The sequence below is a fragment of the Zonotrichia albicollis genome, chromosome 3 (assembly GCF_047830755.1).
Source record: "Zonotrichia albicollis isolate bZonAlb1 chromosome 3, bZonAlb1.hap1, whole genome shotgun sequence".
Classification (NCBI taxonomy): domain Eukaryota; kingdom Metazoa; phylum Chordata; class Aves; order Passeriformes; family Passerellidae; genus Zonotrichia; species Zonotrichia albicollis.
The window spans coordinates 8919020-8940551 of NC_133821.1; the positions used below are offsets into that span (position 1 = coordinate 8919020).

General features: G+C 49.5%; 2 protein-coding genes across 7 annotated transcripts in view; one reads left to right on the top strand and one right to left on the bottom strand.

Moving 5' to 3' along the window:
- The window catches only part of PAK5 (p21 (RAC1) activated kinase 5), a 151024-nt gene that overhangs the window by 32571 nt on the left and 96921 nt on the right, over positions 1 to 21532 (top strand). The gene's annotated exons all lie outside the window — the stretch shown is intronic.
- On the bottom strand, positions 1293 to 14258 carry LOC102063240 (dehydrogenase/reductase SDR family member 9). Of its 6 annotated transcripts, none has more exons than XM_074536607.1 (4): positions 13800 to 14258; positions 4345 to 4470; positions 3244 to 3347; positions 1293 to 2201 (listed from the first exon to the last, which is right to left on the bottom strand). In XM_074536607.1, exons 1-3 carry the CDS (start codon positions 14191 to 14193, stop codon positions 3247 to 3249), a joined length of 621 nt encoding a protein of 206 aa, XP_074392708.1. In that variant the 5' UTR covers positions 14194 to 14258; the 3' UTR covers positions 1293 to 2201; positions 3244 to 3246. The 6 variants fall into 6 exon arrangements, 5 of the variants coding, with proteins under 5 accessions (XP_074392708.1, XP_074392706.1, XP_026649115.1 ...); XM_074536605.1 differs by having other exon boundaries at positions 3244 to 3350; XM_026793314.2 differs by lacking the exon at positions 4345 to 4470 and having other exon boundaries at positions 3244 to 3350.

The following is a 21532-nucleotide window of genomic DNA, read 5'->3' on the forward strand; positions in this document are numbered from 1 at the left end:
TGAGCATGGCAAGCATGGCAGAGGGTTCTGTATATGTTTCTATTGATTAAACCATTAACAAGAATAGCAAATCCCATTACACTAATCATTATTTTCCTTCCCTTCCTTCTCCTCCCTCTTTGTCCTCCTCTGGATGCAATAAACACATGGAGGGAAATTTCTCACCTCAGGCTGTCTGAAACAGCTCCCAGTATCCAGTGTGGAGGTGGGCACTACCTGCTCAGGTTTCCGTGGAGCTGTTTCTGTGTCTGAGCCCTGCTCAGAAGAGGAACGTCAGGACAAAGTGTCCTCACAAACAGAGAGAGAGTGCCACTAGGGGAGTGACAGTGCTGCAGAGGATTCAACCCAAGGGGATGCTCTCTTACTATACTTACAGGCATGCAGACATCTATAAAGGAATAGATTAGTAGATTAGTTCTTAACATAATTTAAAGTGGTAAAAGGATGTGTTCATGTAACCAGCTTCCCTCTGGTTCTCCATCACCACTAACATTTAGGCTCTGTTGGGAAATAATTTTACAGTGTTGCCCAGGAAAATCTGTTCTATTTCAAGTCCAATTCTGTGCTTTCTTAGAAAGGTGCAAAAAATGGAAGTGTTGCAGTTGAGACTGAGGCAAAAGGACAGATCTTGGGTGATCCATTGTTTCTGTTCTGAGTTGCAGGACACGGGATTTGGTGCTAAAGCTATTTTTCTTTTAGCAGACTTTTATGCCCAATTACATTTTCATTAAATGGATCAAAGTGATCTATTGAAAAACATGTTGGAATTGTTGGATTTTTTCCTGAAAGCATTTATTAAAGCTTGGAATACTTTCATGATTTTCTGAATCTCTAATTTTAATGGCTGTATGCTTGGGGAGATGTGTCTAAAAAGATGTTGCCAGAATCTTTTGGCCAGGTTTGTAGGCTTGAGAAGGCAGTTGCTTTCATGTTTGTGTTACACGTTAGTAATGAAACATTCAGCACCATTGAAGGAGTTCAAATCCCTCATTGCCACTCAAATTAAAAGCATCTGGGCACTCAGATCCCTTAGTCAGCTTCAGCAGTCTGTAACTTCGGTGTTAGTTTGATATCGCTAATTTGTGTTAAACACACTTTTCAGTGCAGTTATATTATGATTTATCTCATGGTGCTATTGCCTCACTGTGATAATTTATGCTTGCACACAGTGGTTCCCTGTATCCCAGGGGACTGGAAAGCTTTATAAACAGACATAGGCCATTCCCAAGTCCTCGGGCCAGCAAAGCTTCCACTGAGGCCTTCAGGAGCTTTGCTCACATAATGCCTCTGATTTCAGACCCTGAGTACTGCGGGGTGCACAAGCAGGCACCGTCCTTTGCTTGAAGGTCACGTTGGGAGAGAAGCAGGAGCCATGCAGCAGCCCACACATGTCCCCTGCCGTATTTTGGAGGAGAAAAATAATGGTTATCAGCTGAAATTGTGCAGGGTTTTGTGCACAGAATGGGATTTTGCACTGAGCGAGTTGACAGCGCTGGCTCAGAGCAGGATTCTGACTAAAGGAAACATTTCCTGGGATATTCTGCAGAATATATGGGTTTGGCATTATTCATGTAACTGGTTATTTGCCAAATGTGTGAAGACTAAAACCTCGAGCTTATAATTCAGGAATTTTCTGCTTTAGCATGTTCTCTCTCAGTGCTTTGATGTTACAGAATTAAAATGTTTGTTTCCAGAATGATTTGATATTAAGCTGGTTTAATGTCTTACAGGAGCTGTTTTGAAAGCTTTCCTTTTCCTCCCTGGATCCAGCTCCCTGGGAGGGTGACATCTCTTATCATCAGTCAGGCAGTTCTGAGTTGTGCCTTTAGATAATGAAAACCCAGCCCTAGCATTTTGCTTCCCAGCAGAGTTCTTCCTTTATTTCCTTTCACCCCCAGATGTTTTTTCCTCTGTGCATATCCCAGTGTGCACAGTACAGCACTGTAATGAACAACCCAAAATTTCAATGTCTTGGGGTTCTCTTCCTTACAGATTAGACTTGCAAGGGAGCTGCAGACCTGTGTCATGGTTCTGAAGGTGTTGTCTGTCTTCATCCACGGTTTTTTGTTGGCTTGCAATTGAAGTCACTGCTCATAATCCCCTGCTGCAAGGAGTTTGTCACTTGTGATCCCAGCTACGCTCCGTTTTCCATTGTGGTGTGGCAGTGCCAGTGTGCAGTGCCCGGTGGGTTGCCTTGCTGGCTGGAAGACAGCAGGAGGGTTTGAGCTCTTTGGGGCTGTTTGCTCATTTCCCTGGGCACGGGGTGCCCCAGCCCAGCTGCTGCAGCGGGCACTGGTGACACAGGCTCAGCCAGCTCTGTGCCCCATGCAGCATCAGAGCCTGCCCTGTGGCCTCACCCAACACTCAGCAGGCCCAAGGTGCTGCTGAGAGTCAGGCACCTGCAGGAGTGCTACATCAGAGCCAGGGACCCTCTCCCCTCTGGCCAGAAAAGATCACACTGCCCACTGGGGACGCTGGCAGGTCACATCATCAGCTGCCTGGCTTTTTATTTTCTGGTTTTAATTTGTTTTCTGTTTTCTCTCCTGTCCCAAAGCTTGGACCAGAGAATCACAGAGTGCTCTGGGCGAATCCTTTCAAGCAGGGATGTTGGGGACCATTTTGATTGCTCTTCCAGCCATGTGCTGGATGAAAGGGAATTCAAGGGCCTTTGGAGCCTGAAGCAGTGAGAATACAGGAGCTGGGGAGAGATGGTCCAGCAGTGAACAGATACAGGATATTTGGGGGTTGCCCTTTAAGGGTGACTATTGTGCATCTTAAAATCCAGCGAGGTGCTGGAGAGCAGTAAATGGTCTGCCTCAGTGCTGGAGGCTGAGCTGGCTGGTTTTGTGTCTGCTGCTGATGTGAGTGCACTGCTGTGCCCAGGGCTGGACTCCTCAGGGCCACACTGGGGCAGAGGGGCAGCGTCCCTGGGGTGTCACCGTGCTGCACAGGCTGCCCCTGGGCTGTCCCCCAGCCCTCTGCCACCGCTGGGACCCTTCCCTGCAGTGTCCCTGGGGTGTCACTGTGCTGCACGGGCTGCCCCTGCCTGGGCTGTCCCCCAGCCCTCTGCCACGCTGGGACCCCTCCCTGCAGCGTCCCTGGGGTGTCACCGTGCTGCACGGGCTGCCCCCGGGCTGTCCCCCAGCCCTCTGCCACCGCTGGGACCCGTTCCCTGCCCCAGCAGAGGAGCAGGAGGTGCAGGTTACCTCTGGCAGGTAACTGAGCTGGGAGGTGCTGCCTCACCTGTCACTTTCTGGGCTTCAGCAGAGGCACGAGCAGCTGTGGGCTTCTCTTCAGGAGAGTCAGGACACAGGTCACTGGGTGACACAGGACTGAGATGCAGAGAGCTGCTAATAGAAAAATGACACTAACTCAATAGCTAAAGATAACATTAATGCATCAAATAAAAGCTTTTTTAGCACAGCCTCTATGGGCTTTGGATTCCCAGTGACCACCCTGGAGGTACTTGGGTATTTCTTGATTGTTTACCTCATCTTTCTGGCACATATTCCACATCTTATCACTTGGGAAAGGAGGAGATGCCTACTTTTTCCTGCTATTTCATGAAGGAGTATTTAGCTGCCTGCTCTTGCAGTTTTATTTTTGTTACTGCTCTTTTACGGGGTGCAGGGACCCCTTTTACGGGGTCCATCCCTTGCCCAGGGCCAGAACCTGCCTGTGTTGTGGAGGCTTGTACAAGCCCAGGGAACACCTTTCCAGTGGTGGCAGCCTCACAGAAGAGGTTTCACACACAGCTAAAATTAAATATTATTGCTTTTCATTTATAACTGAATAAGTTACTACAAATGAATGTAACATAAATAAAGCCATGCTTTAATTAGAGTGTTATTTCTAATCAGGAAGTCTTCCTTCCTACAAACAACTGACAACACAGCTCTTCCAAGTGCATGCTAAAGCCAGCAGTATTTTCCACAGGAAGAGCAAACCAGAGGAGAATTTCTGCCATCTGATAACAGCCTGGTGCTGCCAGTTACTGAACTGCATTTTGCTGATGGGAGCCATGGGGTTTTATTTGCTGTGTCAGGAGGAGGGAACTCAGCTGGTCCCTGGGACAGTGGGAGCTCTGCAGAGCTGATTTTGGGCGTGTTGGCTCTGTCCTACCCAGGTAGTCTGTTTTAAAAGTCCAGTCTGAAAGAGCAGCACTTTTCCAGAATATTAGCTAAAACCTTTAAAGCCCCACTTTAAGCTGTGTGGTGAGAAGTGGGCACAAACAAGGGCTTTGTTTTGAAGTTGTGGGGAGAATACTGAGCCAGGAGCGCTGTGCTGGCTGCAGCGTTGCAAAGGCCGTGCCCTGCTGCAGTCGGGGCAGGGTGTGAGCTGTACCTGTGCGCAGCAGGCGGTTCCTGCGGGGCGCCCTGGGAGCGCTCCTGCCCTCGCAGGACGCTTGTGTGTCCGCAGCCCCCTCGTCCCAGATCAGGATGGACGGCTTCCTCATCTGCCCGTACATGCCTGCCAAGCGAAGCACAGAGCAGGCTGGGAGCTCGGCCAGCTCACCCAGAGCTTTCCCAGCACCCGGGCACGCTGCTCCAGAGACGCAGCAGCCACTGATGAAATCCTGCCGCCTGTAACTCACTCTCATTAGGAACCCGAGGGCAACGAGCTCAATAGCAGCAGTCCCTGCTGTGCAACACTGCCAGCATGAGCAACAGAGCTGGTTCACAGGTAGCCATTCTCCCTTTCTGTCCGCTGAAATGTGTTACTACATTTCAAATCTTTAGTTTTTACCACTTCCTTAAAGTTGTTTTTGCAAAAGCTTTGGCAGTGTTTCCATCAGTTATACAAAGAGGCTATTCAGAATAAACAAGAGAAAGCTGTGTTCTATGAACAACCTATTGCACTTCAGAAAGTTCAGCAGCCCACTGGGAAGTCAGATTATTTGCAGAAGGTCAAATCAATTTTATGATCAGACAAATGTTAGCAAATTGCTTTTCTTAGAAGCAAAGCAAGGGAAGTATTTTCCAAGAAATTTGCTTGAGGAAAAATCAAATTACACTTATTAGAAACCATCCCTGAATGAGACCTCTTCTCTTTAAGGCGCTTATTTCCTTTGTAATGCCAAGCTATTACATCCAAACATCACACGGGGGCATATTCAGGTATAAAAGTTTTTTACTCAGTAGAAAAAAAATGAATGAGAGCTGGGGCACTTCTGTCTGTGCCATAGTGAATATCTTGGATTTTTTTTCTGTTTGCTTGTGTAACTTCAAAACAGAAGCCAAGGGGCTCTGACCCATAGAAACGCAGTGTGTGCCTAGGAGCCATATTTCTGAGGAACCTGGTGGCTGCTCCAGTGCATCCATGGGACAGGGAAGGCTGGGTGCTGTGGTGACCTGCTGCTTGAGGAAGGGCACTGCCTTGGAGAGAGGCAGGACAAGGTGTGAAGGAAGGAAGGCGCCTCCCTAGGGCTGTAGCCAGAGCCCTGGCAAAGCTCAGGTGACGTTTGCCTGGCCAAGCACTGTCCTTGTCAGCGCTGGCCGGGCTGCCCCTCAGGAAGCAGAGCTGGGAGCAGCTCCCCTGCCCCCTGCTGCCGTGGCTGAGTGGCAGAGTCACTGCAGTGACCTGTTCTGCATCGTGTCCCCATGAGTGACGCACGCAGACGTGATCCGTGCCCTGGAGCTGGTGCCATGAATCAAAATCTGCTCAGGGCTCTGAAGAGAGGCATGCAGAGAGCAGAGGGACAGTGGGAGCACTCCTCCTGTCACCTCTGCTGCTGGCATCCAAACATCTGGGGGCTGGCCTGCTCTGTGTTATTGTAGACCTTTTCTTTAATCATTTTAGATTGTAGTTTATTCTCCTATTTCTGCCTGTATTTTTATTTTCTGGACCTTATTTATATAACACTGCAGTCTGCTGCTCCTGAATGGATGGATAAGGACCTGGTCCCTCCCTTTGCAGTTTGATACCTGGTAAATTAGTTAATGCTGGGTGTATGGGTATGGGGAATGCTCGGGAGTTTTCCATTAGTGTGTTTATTCATTGGAAAATGTGCCCTTCATAATTTAAAACAGGATGGAAATTCAAATCTCTGATGAGGACTAAAAGCTTTCCTGATTTTGTGCAAGTCTTGGATAGCAACAAAAGAGAGAAAATGCATTTTTAGTATATTTAATATGAAACCACAAAGGTGGCCCCAGGGAAGGAAAGGAAGGTAAGAGATCTGAAAGGAATTTTAGCTTTAGATTGGTGACACCTCAGTTAATTTAATAATGGCCACTTAAAATGGGAGTGGGCAAAACAAGGCTGTAATGAAAGGCACCTGGACTCCTACAGGAAAAGTGCAGTTCAGATCCAGAACAGGATTAGAAAAATCAAAAACTTTCTGGGCTACTATATTTTGGCTCTGCTGTAAGGTTTAAATGGACTTCTGTGGTGTTTGTTAGGTGTCTACATTGAGGACCAGGCAGAATGGGATTTAAATGAGATCTGGAGGGAAAAGGGAATGAGAGAAGCAGCCAGGTGTTGTGCCAGACAGACACATACAGGTGTAAATGTCTGGATTAACCACTGGGAATGGTTCTGTGGTGAGAAATGTTTTTGTGGGAGGAAATAGGAATACTGTTCAATAACAATAGTTATTGAAAGTAACTGTTTGTTGTGCCTCAGTCTGTTGGTTTAGAAAGTTACATCCAATCAGGAGTTAGAAATTAATGCTGCCTGGCAGTGTAATTCCTTATCAGACAGCTCATGGATTGCAAGCTATCTGACCAAACCAGAGGAGTGAATGCTTAAGAATAAATGTAGTTCTAGAGACCAGGAGAAGGCACCCAAGAATAGAAGGGAGGTAATCCTTTTTTAAATGTTTTTTTTTATGACATAGTCAGAACAAATTATTTGACTAATGATAATGAAGCATCAGGTCTAAAATGTTTTCACCACCTGCATTTAAAATTCAATAATGTGTAAAACATGTTGATTTTTAACCCTCTGGTGGCAGATGGTTGCCTGGCCTAAACTGATGCCACTTTTTGAAGTCAGTATTTCTAAGTCAGCCTACCAAGGGATGAAATTCAGCTCTGTGTTGGGGTAATTAAGAGCTTTAGTGCCATTGGCTGTACCTGGCAGGCTTTTCCCCTCAGGAAAGCAGAGGATCCGTGCAGTGCCAAAGCAAAGCTCCAGGGCTGAGCTGACCATGGACCTGGCCAAGTGCTCTGTCCTGCTGCAAGGAGAACTCCACACAAGAGTTTGTTCTGGTCCCTCTTTTCCTGCTGAAAATGCCACACAATCCTTCTGTGTTACCTTGGAGTTTGCAGCACAAGTGTTGGGAAAACAGTCTGTTAAACAGGCAATATGAACAGAGTAGATTTAAAATAAATCATCTACTCAGACGTTGTGTAACCACAAAGATAATTTATTTATATTAGGGAAGTATTTAATTATCATATACAGAAGTGTTCCAATTATCATATACAGAAGTGTTCCATTTTTATGCACATTCAGTTTTACCGCATAATTCAAATTAAGTCTCTGAGCATATGTGTTAGAACTGTTCAGCAGGTTTCTGTCTCCAAACAGTGTAATATGGGAAAGCAGAGCTGCAGAAATATTTTCTCTCACTTGATTCCCTTTCCCTGTTAAAACTGACCTCTAGAAAGCTTTTCTGAAGGACTGAGGTAAGGGGTAGAGTAAAAGCATCCAGGTGCACATGCACACTTTGGCAAACTGCATTTTTTGGAAAAGACACAGATTTGTAGAACTCTTTGGGCTTCAATCCTCGTATTTTTCAAAAACATTTTCTGATCAGAAGCTGCCCAGCTCTGGTTAATAAAAGACAGCGTCTCTAAACTGCAAAGCTAATCTCTTGTCTGGGAAGTTCTTAAATTAGTGTAAAGGTTATGTTACACCTGTGATTATTTCCAATGGCTTCCAGAATCAGAGATTAGTTTAGCATCATGCATAAGTGATAAATAAATAGCTTCCCAGATACTTTGGGTTTATTTTCCTTTGCAGGGTCTCCAATCCTGCCACTGCAGTTGCATGAAAAGGAGTTGATCACTTGTTTAAAGAATGACATATCATAAATACAGATGTCTTTTTGGCAGTCTCTAAAAATACTCTTCAGTCTTGTGTGGTGTAATGATTGATGCAGTTTGGAAATCAAACTCTTGTCTTGTTGTAATCTTGTTGTAAGATGAACTTGTGGTTTAGGACTAAAATTCACATGAGCTAAGTGGGGGCAGTGTGAAGAGGATGCTGGTTTAGGATGCTAAAAATGGCTTCTGGCAGAATTTAAGAGCCAGTCTAACATAAGCATCCAACTGCCTGGGCTTTGTTTGGTTTCTTTTTGGGAAATGCTCCACTTCTGTTCCTGTCTGCAAACAGCAAATTTAGAAGAATGATAAAAAAGACCTTGGCAGTGTTTGGCTCTTTCACCTCCTCCTCTTTGCATCTCGTCCTCATGGCTGGTGTTAGTGGTGAGCATGGCAATGTGTTCTGAGTGCAGCCAGATAAACAACCCCCTTTGTAACGTAGGGCAAGACAACAGGCACTTGTAGTTACTGCTTAAAGGTCTTGGTTTGCCAGCAGTGGTCCTCTGGCCACCCACAAGCAAAAAAGCAAAGCTTTGGGATGGAGGTTTTGAACCCAAATGGGCTCTGCCCACTGGCAGTGAGCGAGGGATGGGGATGAGGGGCAAGTGTTGCTGCAGCTTTCCTGGCTTGTGCAACCCTTTAATCAGGAGGGTCCATGTGCATGGCCTGGGTGCTCAGTGCTTGGTGGAAAACTTGTCTGTTGAAACAGGAGAATACAAAACCACTTTAAGGAAGTGGGAATTGCCTCCCATAAAGTGCCCAGAGTTACTGGATGCAGGGCTTCCTTTGGAAAAAGAAAAAGACACCTTGACTCTAGATGATGCACAGACTCCTATTTTTAAAAAGATGCTTTGAGTGGGGAACTCCCCTTCATCTTAAAATAACTCCTCCCAGCCTATAGAGGAAAACAGAATGAGGTCTGTTTTCTCTCTCTGGGCTGTTTCATAGCCCTGATGCTGTGGTATCAAAGTGCTTCTCTGGTTTTGATAAATCCCCAAGAAACAGGAAGGCAATATAATTGCAAGCCAGTTTTTCAAAAACTTCTGGATAACCCCCATTAAAGGCACAAAAGCATAGCTGCAAAAATTATGCATTTCATTCCTAAGTCCAAACGTGGTCATTTACAGCTTGGAAAATGGGCTGATTTGTCCAAGGTGGCCTACAGTTGTTGTAGCTGAGTGAAGTTAAATAATGCAGTACTCTTTAAAATTGCATGAGTATATGATTTTGTTTGCTTTATTCATTCCTACTCCCTTGTAGTTTATTGCAGTCAATGATTATTGCATCTGTTCAATCCATCTCTGAGGCTGTGGGAACGGCCGCTCGTGGCACGCACTAAGCCAGGCTGTTCCACAAGAAAGCTGGGCTTTCTCTCTGCTCTGAGAGTAGGAATGGCTGGGTGGCCTTGCCTTTGTCCTAAGGAAAGCACAGCATGGACAGTGAGTAAGGGTTACCTTCCGATAAAATAACCTCATCAGCCACCCTGGCATCCTTAGGAAGAGAAGAGCTTCTACAGTGTGAACACCACACAAGGCAGCAGTTCCCATGTTTCTGTCTCCTGTCCAGGCTCGCAGTAGGGTCTTTCTTTGGGTCTGTGTCCCCAGAGAGCCATTCTGGATCAAACTGTGGCCAGCTAAAGTCTGGGAATGCTGAAGGAGAGGTGCAAGGCAAGGGAAAGTACCAGGAGAGCATCTACCACTGCTGCCTGCTGCACAGCAGAGGTGCGAAAGCAGCCTGGCCTCTTGGACAGGTGGAGACTGCCCGAGGAACCAGGGGGCTGCTGGCACCCTGCAGCCACTGTGCCAGTGTGCCCCTGACCCTCCTCAGCAGGACTGGCTGTGCCAGTGTGTCCCTGAGCTGTGCCACCCTCCTCAGCAGGACCTTCTGTGCCAGTGTGTCCCTGACCCTCCTGACCAGGACCAGCTGTGGCAGCGTGTCCCTGAGCTGTGCCACCCTCCTGACCAGGACCAGCTGTGCCAGCGTGTCCCTGACCCTCCTCACCAGGATCAGCTGTGCCAGTGTGTCCCTGAGCTGTGCCACCCTCCTCAGCAGGACCAGCTGTGGCAGCGTGTCCCTGAGCTGTGCCACCCTCCTGACCAGAGCCAGCTGCCCAGGCTGGCCTGCCTGCCCTGGCAGCCCTGCTCAGAGATTGCATCAGTGTCCCACGGCGCACAGAGGAAAGTAATGAGCTGCATTAACAGGGCTTAGCACACCTATTTAAACTGATCCCATGATAAGGTGATCTGCACTCACTCAGGGAGAGGTCATGAGAGCTGCTTTGCCAACAGCAACATGGAGATGGGGACAGATGGCCGAGGATGACAGTTCAATAACTCCCACTGGCCTGGCTGTCTGCACAGGCAGCTCTTTCCAGCCCTTTGGAGCCTGCAGAGCAAGGCTTGGAACATGCATTTGCTACTGGTCTGGAAACCATGGTGCAGTGTGGTGGTGAGAGTGTGTTTATTTAGGAATTAATGTTATTAATTTGCATCAGTTATTCCTCTGCTTGTGCAGAGGTTATTGTCCTTCCTGTTTGAGAGACAGGGACAGAGATGGAAGATGGTAAGCACCTAAGAACCCAGCAGTTGTCAGGTGTTATCTGAGGTCCAGGTACAAGACATGAAATCCTGACGCAGTGAAAACCAACAGAACTGCGTAAGCAGCTTCAGCATAGCAGAGATCTGAACAAACCAAGGAAGGCTGTGCAGTGTGAGGCATTGCTCACATCAAGGATCATCTCTCCTGTGGGAACCTGGGGAATTACAGAGGATGCCCCATCCCTGGAAGCGTCCAGGGCCAGGCTGGATGAGCTTTGAGCAGGCAGCTCTAGTGGAAGGTGTCCCTTGGCCCCTCCCAGTCAGCCAGCTGTGTGATGCTGTGCCCAGGCAGTGCTGGCTTAGCCCAGCCTGGGGCTGTTGTGTGTGAAGATGAACCCCGGGAGCTGTGACAGCAGGGGCTCCAGCAGGTAAAGGGGAGCCCTCTGCTTCTCTGAGCCCTGTGTATCAGGTCAGGGTGCTGTCTCTGGGCTCTGCCCATCCCTGCTCCTTTCCTCCTTGCCCTGCCCCACCCTCGCTGCAGTCCCTCCCGAGGCTGCTGAGGCACTGCCAGCGTTTCCAGGCACCTGCCCAGAGCAGCACAGCACAGCAGTTCCACCAGCAGCACATCACAGAGGGCTTGGACACCATGCCAGGGGCTCTTGCAATACCTGACACTGCAGGCTCAGCTGCTGCAGGTGAGCAATCAAACTCCTTCTCTCCTCTTCTTCCCTCTGTCTCTTTGACCTCTTGGTCACAGAGAAAGTTTGAATATCTGATCTAAAGGCACCAAAGGCTAAAAGCCAGAAGCACTAAAGGCTTTTTATGAACTGAGCTAAGCTATCACACAGCAAAGGAAGAATTTGGAAGGGGGCTGGCTTGCATTTCTCTGTGTCTTTGTTACATTCTCCTTAGGCCTGGTAGCATCTTATTAACTTGTACAGTCACTGCAAAATACAGGTGCTAGCCTGCCTGAAAATTTGAGTTGCTGGGCCTGTACTAGAATGAAAAGTAGATTATCTTAGCTATCATAACTATTTTAATTCTTGAAGCAACCATGGCTGGGGGATTCTGTCTTCACTGTGTTACCTTGAAAGGCATCTAAGATGAATTTTAAAAGATTTCATTATATAGAACAAGTATTTTTTTATTTACTATAGCAAAGATACAATGGTAAAAACCTCCTATAGGGACAAGTAATCAAAAAAAAAAGACCAAAACCCATAAAAAACTAGCAAAGGTTCCTTTCTTTAGGAACTAAAAATGGCACACACAAAGTGCATAAGAGAAGTTTCTAAATAGCGAAGATTGTGTAATGGTTCTGCCCTACAGCACTAACTCTTCTCCTGCCCTTGTCCAGATCCTGCTGACCAAACTGCATGTGGGGACCCACCAATGTAGGTTTTAGATTTGGTTTAAATTCTTTCATTATTATTGGTGGTGAGTGTTCATGTTCACCTAACCCATGCCAAAAATACCACGGTAAATTTTGCAAAATGAATATCAGCACTCACTCAAAACTGTAAACAAAGAAACCCAAGAAAACAGTGAGGTTTTCTTTCTCTTTTTATTTTTCTCTTATTTTTATTTTTCTTTTCCCTCCCAACTTACTGCTTTGATCTGCCATGCAATTGGGTCAGCACTTGGGAAATACATTTCAACATCCACATCTGTGATGTGAATATTATGCAGGAGATCCTAAATGTAAAACCTCACGGATCTTACGACAGATCCCCCTGTCAAAACAACGTGACACCAGCAAAAGCCTTTAACTAGCAGGGGGACCAAACTAGTCAAGAGCAAAAGAAGACAGGTATCACTGTGCTGGAGCCTCATTTCATTAGAACAGCACAGGCCCACAGAAATCACCAGCTCCCACAGATCATTACTGGTTAAGAAAGCCTCTGTTGTTCATTTCCAGAGCAGGATTATGCTGATGCTCAGCTTGGGGAGCTTCTAGGCCCTGTCCACACAAGAAGGTTTTAGCAGAGTAATTTTCCTGGGGTAAATGAGCCAAAATGCTCGTGCAGGCAGCTGAGCACTCGGTGTGGAGCCCGCTGCTGGCGTGCAGGGAGCCATCTGTGGAGCCTGCACGCAGGCAGTGAGCTGGGGGTGCGTCCTGGGCCATGCAGAGCTGCAGAGGCACTGCTGGTGCTGGGCTGCTGAGAGAAGGGCACTGCAGGGAGCTGTGTCCTGAGCAGCTGCAGGGGCTGCCAGGGGTCCCTACTGCCCCTCCAAGGGCGTCTGCAGTGCTGGAGCCTTCCTGGGCGTGCTCTGACCTCCAACATGTCCTTCCTCTGCAGGGCCTGGGAGCACAGAGACAGCTTTCAGTGCTGGGCAGCGGTACCAAGGCTCTTACTTGTCCTGGGGACACGGGGGTGCTCTCTGAGATGCCAGCAGGCTGCCCGGGGAGAGCCCAAGGGGAGCCTTGCAGAGACCGCAGAGAGAGAGCCAGGAGCAGAGGGATGGGGAAGGAGAGAGCTTTGCGGCTCCCAGGGCCCTTAGGTGGGCTTGCAGAGCAGGAGAGGGCTTGGCCTCTTCCCTTGTAACCCCGTAGCCCAGCAGTGCCCACAGCCGTGCCCTCAGCGGGACACCTGCCCCGTGCTGTCCCACGTGAGCTCTGCAGGCTGCCTTCACTCCTGTATTCCCACAGGAACAATGGCAGCGTGGCTCAGGGACTCTGTCCCAGCCTGCCACGCACAGGAACAATGGCAGCGTGGCTCAGGGACTCTGTCCCAGCCTGCCACATAAAGCTCTGACCTGACTCTTAGGAATCCCACAGCAGCCGGGAAGCCAAGAGGGAGCTCAGCTGGGTTCCTTTTTAATCCAGAAGAGATTAAAGATCAGACACGTTCCTTCACCTGAGGTCACTGTCTAGGCTTTGCTCCCCATTGTTCGTTTCTGTGTTTTCTTCTCAGAGCAAGTCCAGACCTCTGTGCCTTGATAGGACCTTCTCCCCCTCCTTCCTTGGCCTACCTTGCCTTCCTTCAGGGACTGGGGTCTGCTGGGGCCTTTCACAGCCACCAAAGCAGGCTCTTTCCCCTGGAAAAAGCAAAATTTTTGTTTTGCACAACAAAATGCATTGCAGTTAGAGTGTTATTACCATTTGCTAAAGCATTCCTGCCTTCCTCATTTGCTGAACTACGACCTCACAATCCTGTGCATTTTAATTTCTACAGTAGGCACAACCCACAAGTTTGCCCTAGAGGTTGGTTACCTTTCAGGGATAAGTGGCTTTCTATGAAGGTTTTCACTGTCTTCTGATACTCATCTTCGGTCAGGTGCAGCTGGGCTACCTCCTTGTTGGATGGGCACTCTTGTGTCACTGTCCTCTCCTCCCGGGCAGGCCACTGAGCAGCAGACACCCCGAAGCCTGCTCTGTCCAGGTTCCTTGCAAACATCCTGCCGATGGAGCTGTTGGACACTAGGATGACGATGGCTCTCCCTTTGACGTCGGCGCTCCTCTCGGTGCTGCCGAAGGAGAAGACGATGGCGCAGCAGGTCAGCAACGCAATGGAGGCGCACGCGAAGGCGTAGAAGAGGCACGAGAGGGTCATGGCCAGCACCAGGTCTGTGGCCAGCATGAAGAAGTACTGCAGGAGGAGAATCATGGTGAGGAGGATTGGCTGCTGCCCGTGGCTCTGCAGGCAGCCCAGCGATCTGCCAGGAGCAGCACCACGCTGTTATAAAGGCAGGAGCCTTGCGAAACGTGCGTGCGGGGGCAAGGCACAGCCCTGGGGAGGGTGACTCATTCTCTGGGATGGAGCAACAATGGGCATTGCAAGCCACGTACACACACTGCCAGGCCAGAGCAGTGCTGTTTGGCTTGGCTTGGCCGTGCACTTGGATGCTCTGCTGGCTGAAATGTGAGGATTGGTTTTGTAAGGCTCTTTCATCAAGTGTCATCTTTGGGGCCAGTGATGTATATAGGTTGTTTGGGAGCAGACAGTTTGAAGGGATTTCTTCAAGGAGTGTGTGCGTAGCACTGAGAAACCATGAAGCTGAAATATTCCCCCATATCTGCTCGGCACTCTGAGGCTCTTGAATTTGCCACTGTCCTACTGCTGTAACACAGGTGGTTTCGGTGAGTCTGGGCAGGGATCCAGGTGGGCACAGGAGCGGGAGCCCTGCCCTGCGTAAGCAGCTCCTGCTGTGCTGTAAAACAAACCACCCTGGGAGCCCTGTGCTGCTGGGCTGGGGACTGTGCCAGCCCAGGGGTCACTCACCTCAGAGACAGGAAACAGGCTGGGTGCTGCAGAAACAGCTTTTCCAAATGACAGCAGGGATTGAAGGGAGGGTTCTGCTGTTGCCCAGGCAGGCAGAGCAGTGCCATGGCAGGGGGCATAGTCACCTCTGACTGCAGGGCTCAGAGCAGGGCTCCTGCTGCAGCTGTAGCCTCTGCAGAACTGGGAGAGCCCAGCAAAGGTGAGTGCTGCATCACTGAGACTCAGCTGGCCTCCAGAAGAGAGTCAGGAGGGATGCCAGCTCTTCTTGTGCTTTCTCACTGAGGCTGGAGGCCAGCCTTTCTGTCCCTTCTTGGTCATGGGGGAAGTGCTGCTGGTCACCACTCAACCCTTGGCATCAGAACCTGCTCTTTAAACACCGGTGTTTTTATTATTTCTTGTTGCTGTGGGCCCATGTGAAGGGCCCCCCTAAGAAGGTGTGGTTGTGTTGCAGGTGGGAGTTGTGTTCATTCCCTGTTGCAGCTGGAAAGGCTCTGGGAGCGTGGGACAGGCTGTCAGCACGACCCACACATGTTTTACTGGTCCTTCTCGCTCGTCCTCCGTGCAGATCCCATCTTGGGGATCAATGGGGTTGTGTGTCACAGCCATCCAGCTCCAGGTGCTTTTGGGGTGGTGTTGCTGTCAGCTGCACCCCAAACCCACTCTGTGCACCCCACCCAGCATGTGTACAAACATGCAGCTCATTCTTTGGAGTGGGGATGTAGCACTCAGTTTGCTTTCCAGTGGCTCAGCAGCACTGAGAGCAGCAGGGCTGTGTTTGAGGGGCTTATTTTACTCACCAAGAGCTTTTACAAATCTTTCAGCCCTTCTTGCTGGAAGCCTGGGGCAGGACATGGCCTGCAGAGACTCTGTGAGGGAAAAGGCAAACCTCCACTGCTTATTTAGCAGAAAGAGGCATCATTCCCATTCCTGGCCCAGGAGCCACGAGTGCAAATGCCTGTGCTCAGTGCTGACTGGGCTGGAGAGCACACGAGTCCCTCGCGCTGGTGAGGCAAACTGAGTGGCTGTGGGTGCCATGCCTGAGGGTGCCACTGGCCGTGGATCCCAGCCATGGAGGGATGCCAGCCATGGGGCAGCAGCAGGGGTGGCCCTGGCCCTGCTGTGTCTCACCTGTGAGCAGGGCAAGCTGCTGTCTGCGGGCTGATCAGGCCATACCTGCCAGGCTTGGTGGGCAGCCTGAGCCTCCTGCAATCTTGCAGTCCTGGCCAGAAAGGGTCCTTTTCGCTGCCAGAAAGGAAATGCTCAAGGCACTGCCTCTGCAAACAAGGAGTTTGCACACGCTGCTTGTTAAGTGTGCTGACGGAGCGTGAAAAGCTCCATGCTGCTCTAAACGCTGGAGACTAAAGGCCAGCCCAAAAGGCAGGAGAAGGGGAGTGGAGGCACTGGCCCCAGTCTTTCCTCGCTGGCCCCGGCTGTTTGGGCTTTTGCCTGTGGGTGAGCCCAGTTGGAAGCTTTATTTCCTCACCGTGCTCCCATGCTGATGCAGTTGGGGTAGTGTGTTTCTGTTTCACGGAAGGCCGACGTTTCACCTCAGATCCAGGGTCACTTTTCTAGGAAAACAAAAATCGTTGGCTTGGGCTTTTGGCTTAGAAAGAAAGGGATATTTTACAAAATTACCTTTCTCTAGTAAATGGCGTTTATCGTGAGTGCCGTGACGCCACCTGTTGGCCGCCAGAGGCGCTGCAGCAGCGCGGGCTGGCAAAGCTCCCCCCTCCTTGTTTGGGGGGCTCGCAGCCCTGGGGGACACCTCCCCTCATTCTGGGAAGTTAAAACATCCCTGGGGGACACCTCCCCTCGTTCTGGGGGCTCACAGCCCTGGGGGACCCCTCCTCTCATTCTGGGGGGCTCACAGCAGCTGCTTCCCCCCTCCCTGATCATCTTGAGTCAGTATTGTCACCCTTCTTCTAGGCTGACCCTTCTGCTCTTCCCCAGAAATCCTCTGGTTTTAAGGGGTGAACCACCAGCTACCCAGAAGCACTGAAAAAATTATTTTATTTATAATTTTTTTCCCCCAAGAAATTATTTCTTTCTTCAGTGATTCTTCTTAGTCAACAAATAAATATTAAAGTGAGAGGTGCTAGTGCAGGTCAAGAAAACACTTCAAAAGCAGTGATTTTTAATTTTTTTTTTAATTTCTGTCTCCACTGCTGTAATATCTGGAGACAGTAAAGAGCTCAGGCTTGCCCTGGGCTTTGTATTACCATATTCACAAGCATAAATCTATTTTGCCAGCTGGTGACCCATGGGGCAGCAGTGACACATCAGCTGTCCCCACTCCTGTTTGTGGTTTGCACTGCAGTTCCCAGCCCAGCTCTTCCAAGGGTTTCCACTGAATCCTTTCCTGGCCAGCATTAACCCTTGTGCTGCTGGGCCATTTCAATGGAGTAGGTTGTTCTTTTCAAGCCTGCTCAAGAAATGGCTGATTCATGCTCCCCTTGTGCATGGGGTTTGCTGTTTCTCATGCTGAGTGAGAAGCTGAGTGCATAGGTGTGCCCTGTGAGCTGGGTTATTGAGTGATCCCTTGGGTCTCCTGGGCCCCCCTCAGGAGCTGTCTGCCTGCTTTCAGCAGTGATTTGGGGCTTCCACTGGAGGTGTGAGCTGGAGATGTCATGGCAGGCCTGAGTCCCCCTGGTCACAGCTCTCTCCACAAATGGATGTGCTAGAGAGGCAGAAAGAACCCAAATCTCCTGTCTGTGAGAGGGAAAGGGAGACCTGTGCAGGGGAGCAGAGATTTGGGATGCCAGTGCTGCTGCAGCACTCCTCTGTTGGGCTGGGAATTGTGGTGGTGGGAGAACAAGCAGCTAGCTGCCTCTGCTTCTGGGCTTGGTCCTTCTTTAGGCACACAAACTGTGATCTATTGGAATTGCTACATCAGCCTCTATTTAGGCTTGCCAGAACTGCTGGCCACCAGAAAAGGGGACAGCACCTTTGTTGGAGGCTTGGTGCCAACACTGGCTTGACCACATGGTTCAAAATGCCTGTTACAGGGAGCTGTGCATTTTTAAATCTTGTCAGTGCTCTTAGGGCTGTGTATAATTAGAGCCTTACCTCAGACCTCTTTCAAGCAGGTCCTGAAGCTCTGTCCACTCTCTGTGTTCCTGGTGCTCCTAAAGGAGCAATACAAAGCAATGTTTTTCATAGAAACCCCATCCTTGGAGCCAAACCTCCAGGAGACTTGGAGGCTTTACAGGGGCACCACAGGGCTCTGAGGCACGGGCTGAGGATCCAGGTGTGAGCTTGGTGCAGTTGTCATTTGGCCTTCCATGGGCATTTTGAGTTTGTGAATGAAATTATTTCAGTAGTGTTTATGAATGCAATAATTTCAATAGTGTTAAATTTGATGTCGGTGGTACAATGGCTTCCCTGCACTCTGGGGTTATTCTGCAGAGGAAGGGGAGGTACAAATTGGTTTGTGATGGGGAGTGTGCTCAGGAGAGCTGAAGGCATTGCAGAGCTCGAGGGTGAGTGCAGTGAGAGCCTGCAGGGCTCTTGGGGGGTCAGCAGCTCTGCAGCCCTCCAGCAGCCTCTGGGGCTCCCAAAGCAGCTGCTGCTCCTTCCCTTCTGTTTGATTGCAATCCCAGCTCCACAGTGTTACGCTGCATGCAGGATCACCCAGTTCCCCACTGAATGGAAACTCTTGTTTAAAGCCACCGAGCGTTGTTTGGTTCCCAAGAGCAGAAACAGAGTTTAATTTTTGCTCTATTCTCTTTGTATTTGTTTTCCTTTCTCTCTTTTTCAGTAGCAACATGAAATGAGGTAAAATTAGACTTAAAAAGGGAAAAAAGTTGCAAGGGGGAGTGGGGGAGAATAAAGGTTGCTATTTTTTTTCACTTCCTTTCTTGAAAATTTTTATTATTAGAAAAGTTGAGAGGCTGATTTGTTTCCATTCAGTAAGTCTGGGGATTATATACATTGAGTAAGGAATATTGTATCTCTTGCAGACTTCCTGAGGTGAAATGAAAACAGTGACTAGCTAATACTTTTTTAATTTTCAGTTTGGTACCAGAAGCAGTAGTTGATGGCAAGTTCACTAATTACCTGGTAGCGTAGTCCTACCTGGCTCCTAGAAATAAAACTCCCTGTTGCTTATTAATGGATGCATCCAAATGTTCTGTGATGTTTGACACTACTTTACTATTCTGGTCATGAATCTAAAGAAGAAAACTCCCAGTTTTCTTTTTTTAAAATCTTTTATAAAGGGTGTTCCTTAGTGATTCAATAAAATACTGACCTATTTATGTATACTGTATATATCTCATTAGATGCTCTAGTACTCTTCCCATTTTTCTTTTCTGAAGGAAAATTTCCTTTCACTTGCAGCTTCTTGCTCACTGTTAAACATGGTGCTAATGAGTGGAGCAGGAGCACAGAGGAGAGAGTGCAAAAGGCAGCTGCTGTGAGAGGTGCAGGGTGTGGGCACAGCGTGGCACAGAGCTGCCCCACAGCAGTGCAGGGGGTGGGCACAGAGCTGCCCCACAGCAGTGCAGGGAGTGCCCAGAGCTGCCCCACAGCAATGCAGGGTGTGTGCCCAGAGCTGCCCCACAGCAGTGCAGGGTGTGTGCCCAGAGCTGCCCCACAGCAGTGCAGGGTGTGCACAGCGTGGCACAGAGCTGCCCCACAGCAGTGCAGGGAGTGCCCAGAGCTGCCCCACAGCAATGCAGGGGGTGGGCACAGAGCTGCCCCACAGCAGTGCAGGGTGTGTGCCCAGAGCTGCCCCACAGCAGTGCAGGGTGTGCACAGCGTGGCACAGAGCTGCCCCACAGCAGTGTAGGGTGTGTGCCCAGAGCTGCCCCACAGCAGTGCAGGGTGTGCCCAGAGCTGCCCCACAGCAGTGCAGGGTGTGGGCACAGTGTGGCACAGAGCTGCCCCACAGCAGTGCAGGGGATGGGCACAGAGCTGCCCCACAGCAGTGCAGGGGGTGGGCACAGAGCTGCCCCACAGCAGTGCAGGGTGTGCACAGAGCTGCCCCACAGCAGTGCAGGGGGTGGGCACAGCCCTCGGGGCCTGGGAGCCCCTCCCTGGGAGAGGGGACACATCATAGCACAGGGTCAAACTTACATCCCACAGACACCTCTAAATTATTCCTGTCTTGGCTTGCAAGCAGTGACCTTTTCAGTTAAAATCTCTTTTTATGTCTTCCATAGAATCTCTTAGGGTTAAAGAAAGAGTTGTGATCTATAGAAATTTTTGAAACCTTCACAAATATTATCAGTCAGTTTGAGACCCTTGAGTTACAACAAAGTCCTGTGTTAATTAATTTGACTAATACATTGCCAGAAATAGAATCTTTTGTCTTCTCTCAGATTTTGGCAGCGAGTTTTGTAGCCACTGGGGACTTGCAGTAATGTTTTAATGGTATATATGCACATTCTTTGAATGTTTCTGTTCTGCATCTCAAATCCTTGAAAAGGTCAGCTATTCCTGAAGCACATTGCTTGCAGAAGCAGCTTCCTTTGGATGCTGGTGTTCTGCAAACCCAGCAGTACCTCCGGCCCTTCTTCCAGCCCGAGCCCTGGGCTGCGCTGTGCCGTCAGCACGCAGCCTGCAAGGGCAGCCCTGATGAGGCGTTGCTGAGGAGAGGGCCATGGGCTGAGCCTCAGTGCAGCCAGGGCTCAGTGTGCCCCCAGTGCTCTGGCCCCCCGCCCTGGTGTGCCCTGTGGCCTCCTCTGCAGCCCCCTGAAGGCTTGTAGCTCTGCCCTGTGTCTGAACTGCAGCCCTAGGCCAGCCCATGGGGCTCCTTACAGCTGTGAGAGCTCTTGTAGAGCCCAGCAGTGCATCTTGCCACAACTCTGGTCCTGCTTCTCATGGCCTTGTAAAACGAGTTGGGTTCACAGGAGGAGCCTTTGTGCACATCTGAGTTCAGTGTCCTTGTCAGAGCTGGTTTGGTTCTCAGGAGTTGTGTGATAACTCACTACAGGAGCAGTGCTGTGGGTCTTAGAAGCTCTCCATGTGTATGGACAGTGAAAATGCAGCTGGATACAGAGCTGGACATCCTGCTCTGGCTGACTGTGCTGACCAGGGGAGTTAGACTAGGGAAATGAGGTCCTTTCCAACCTCAGCTCTTCTGTACTTCCTTAGGAGTGTTCATGGCTATCAAGTACTGCCTGCAGGTGAGTGGGGAATAGTCCAGAGGGGGTCTAGTTGAGAAAAGGCAATAGTGCAGGGAAATGGGGTTTCCAGTGCTGTCTGTAAAGCACCTGCCCTGGGTGGGGGGTCAGCAGCTCCCTTTGGGAAGCCAGCACGGTTTCACCCACAGCCCTCCTGCCCTTCCTGGTGCCTCTCAGGTCTTTCCTTGGAGAACCTCGGGTCAGTGTCAGGGCATTGAGCTGGCACTGAACCTGGAAACTGAAGAACAGAGACCCCCAGTGGAGATTTGTCAGGTTTCACTGATAGGAGAACATGAAGGATTCCCTCCAGAGAACCAGGAGACTCAGCAGAGGTCTGGAGAGCAGCAGAAATGCACAGGCAGGAGGTCTGCCACATTTTTAGGGTGATCTTATGTACCTGGCCTGTCTGTCTTGTGTGGGAGACCTGAGTCCCTGCAATACACGTTCTCAAAGTTTTATGTTACCCTGTCAGCAATAACCAGTTTACAGAGTGGAACAAAATGCCAATATTTATAAGGAAAAAAAAGTACAAAATGATATGTTCATGATACATTCATTTAACAAAATCACAGATTATTCAATGGTCTCTAGGTTGGATG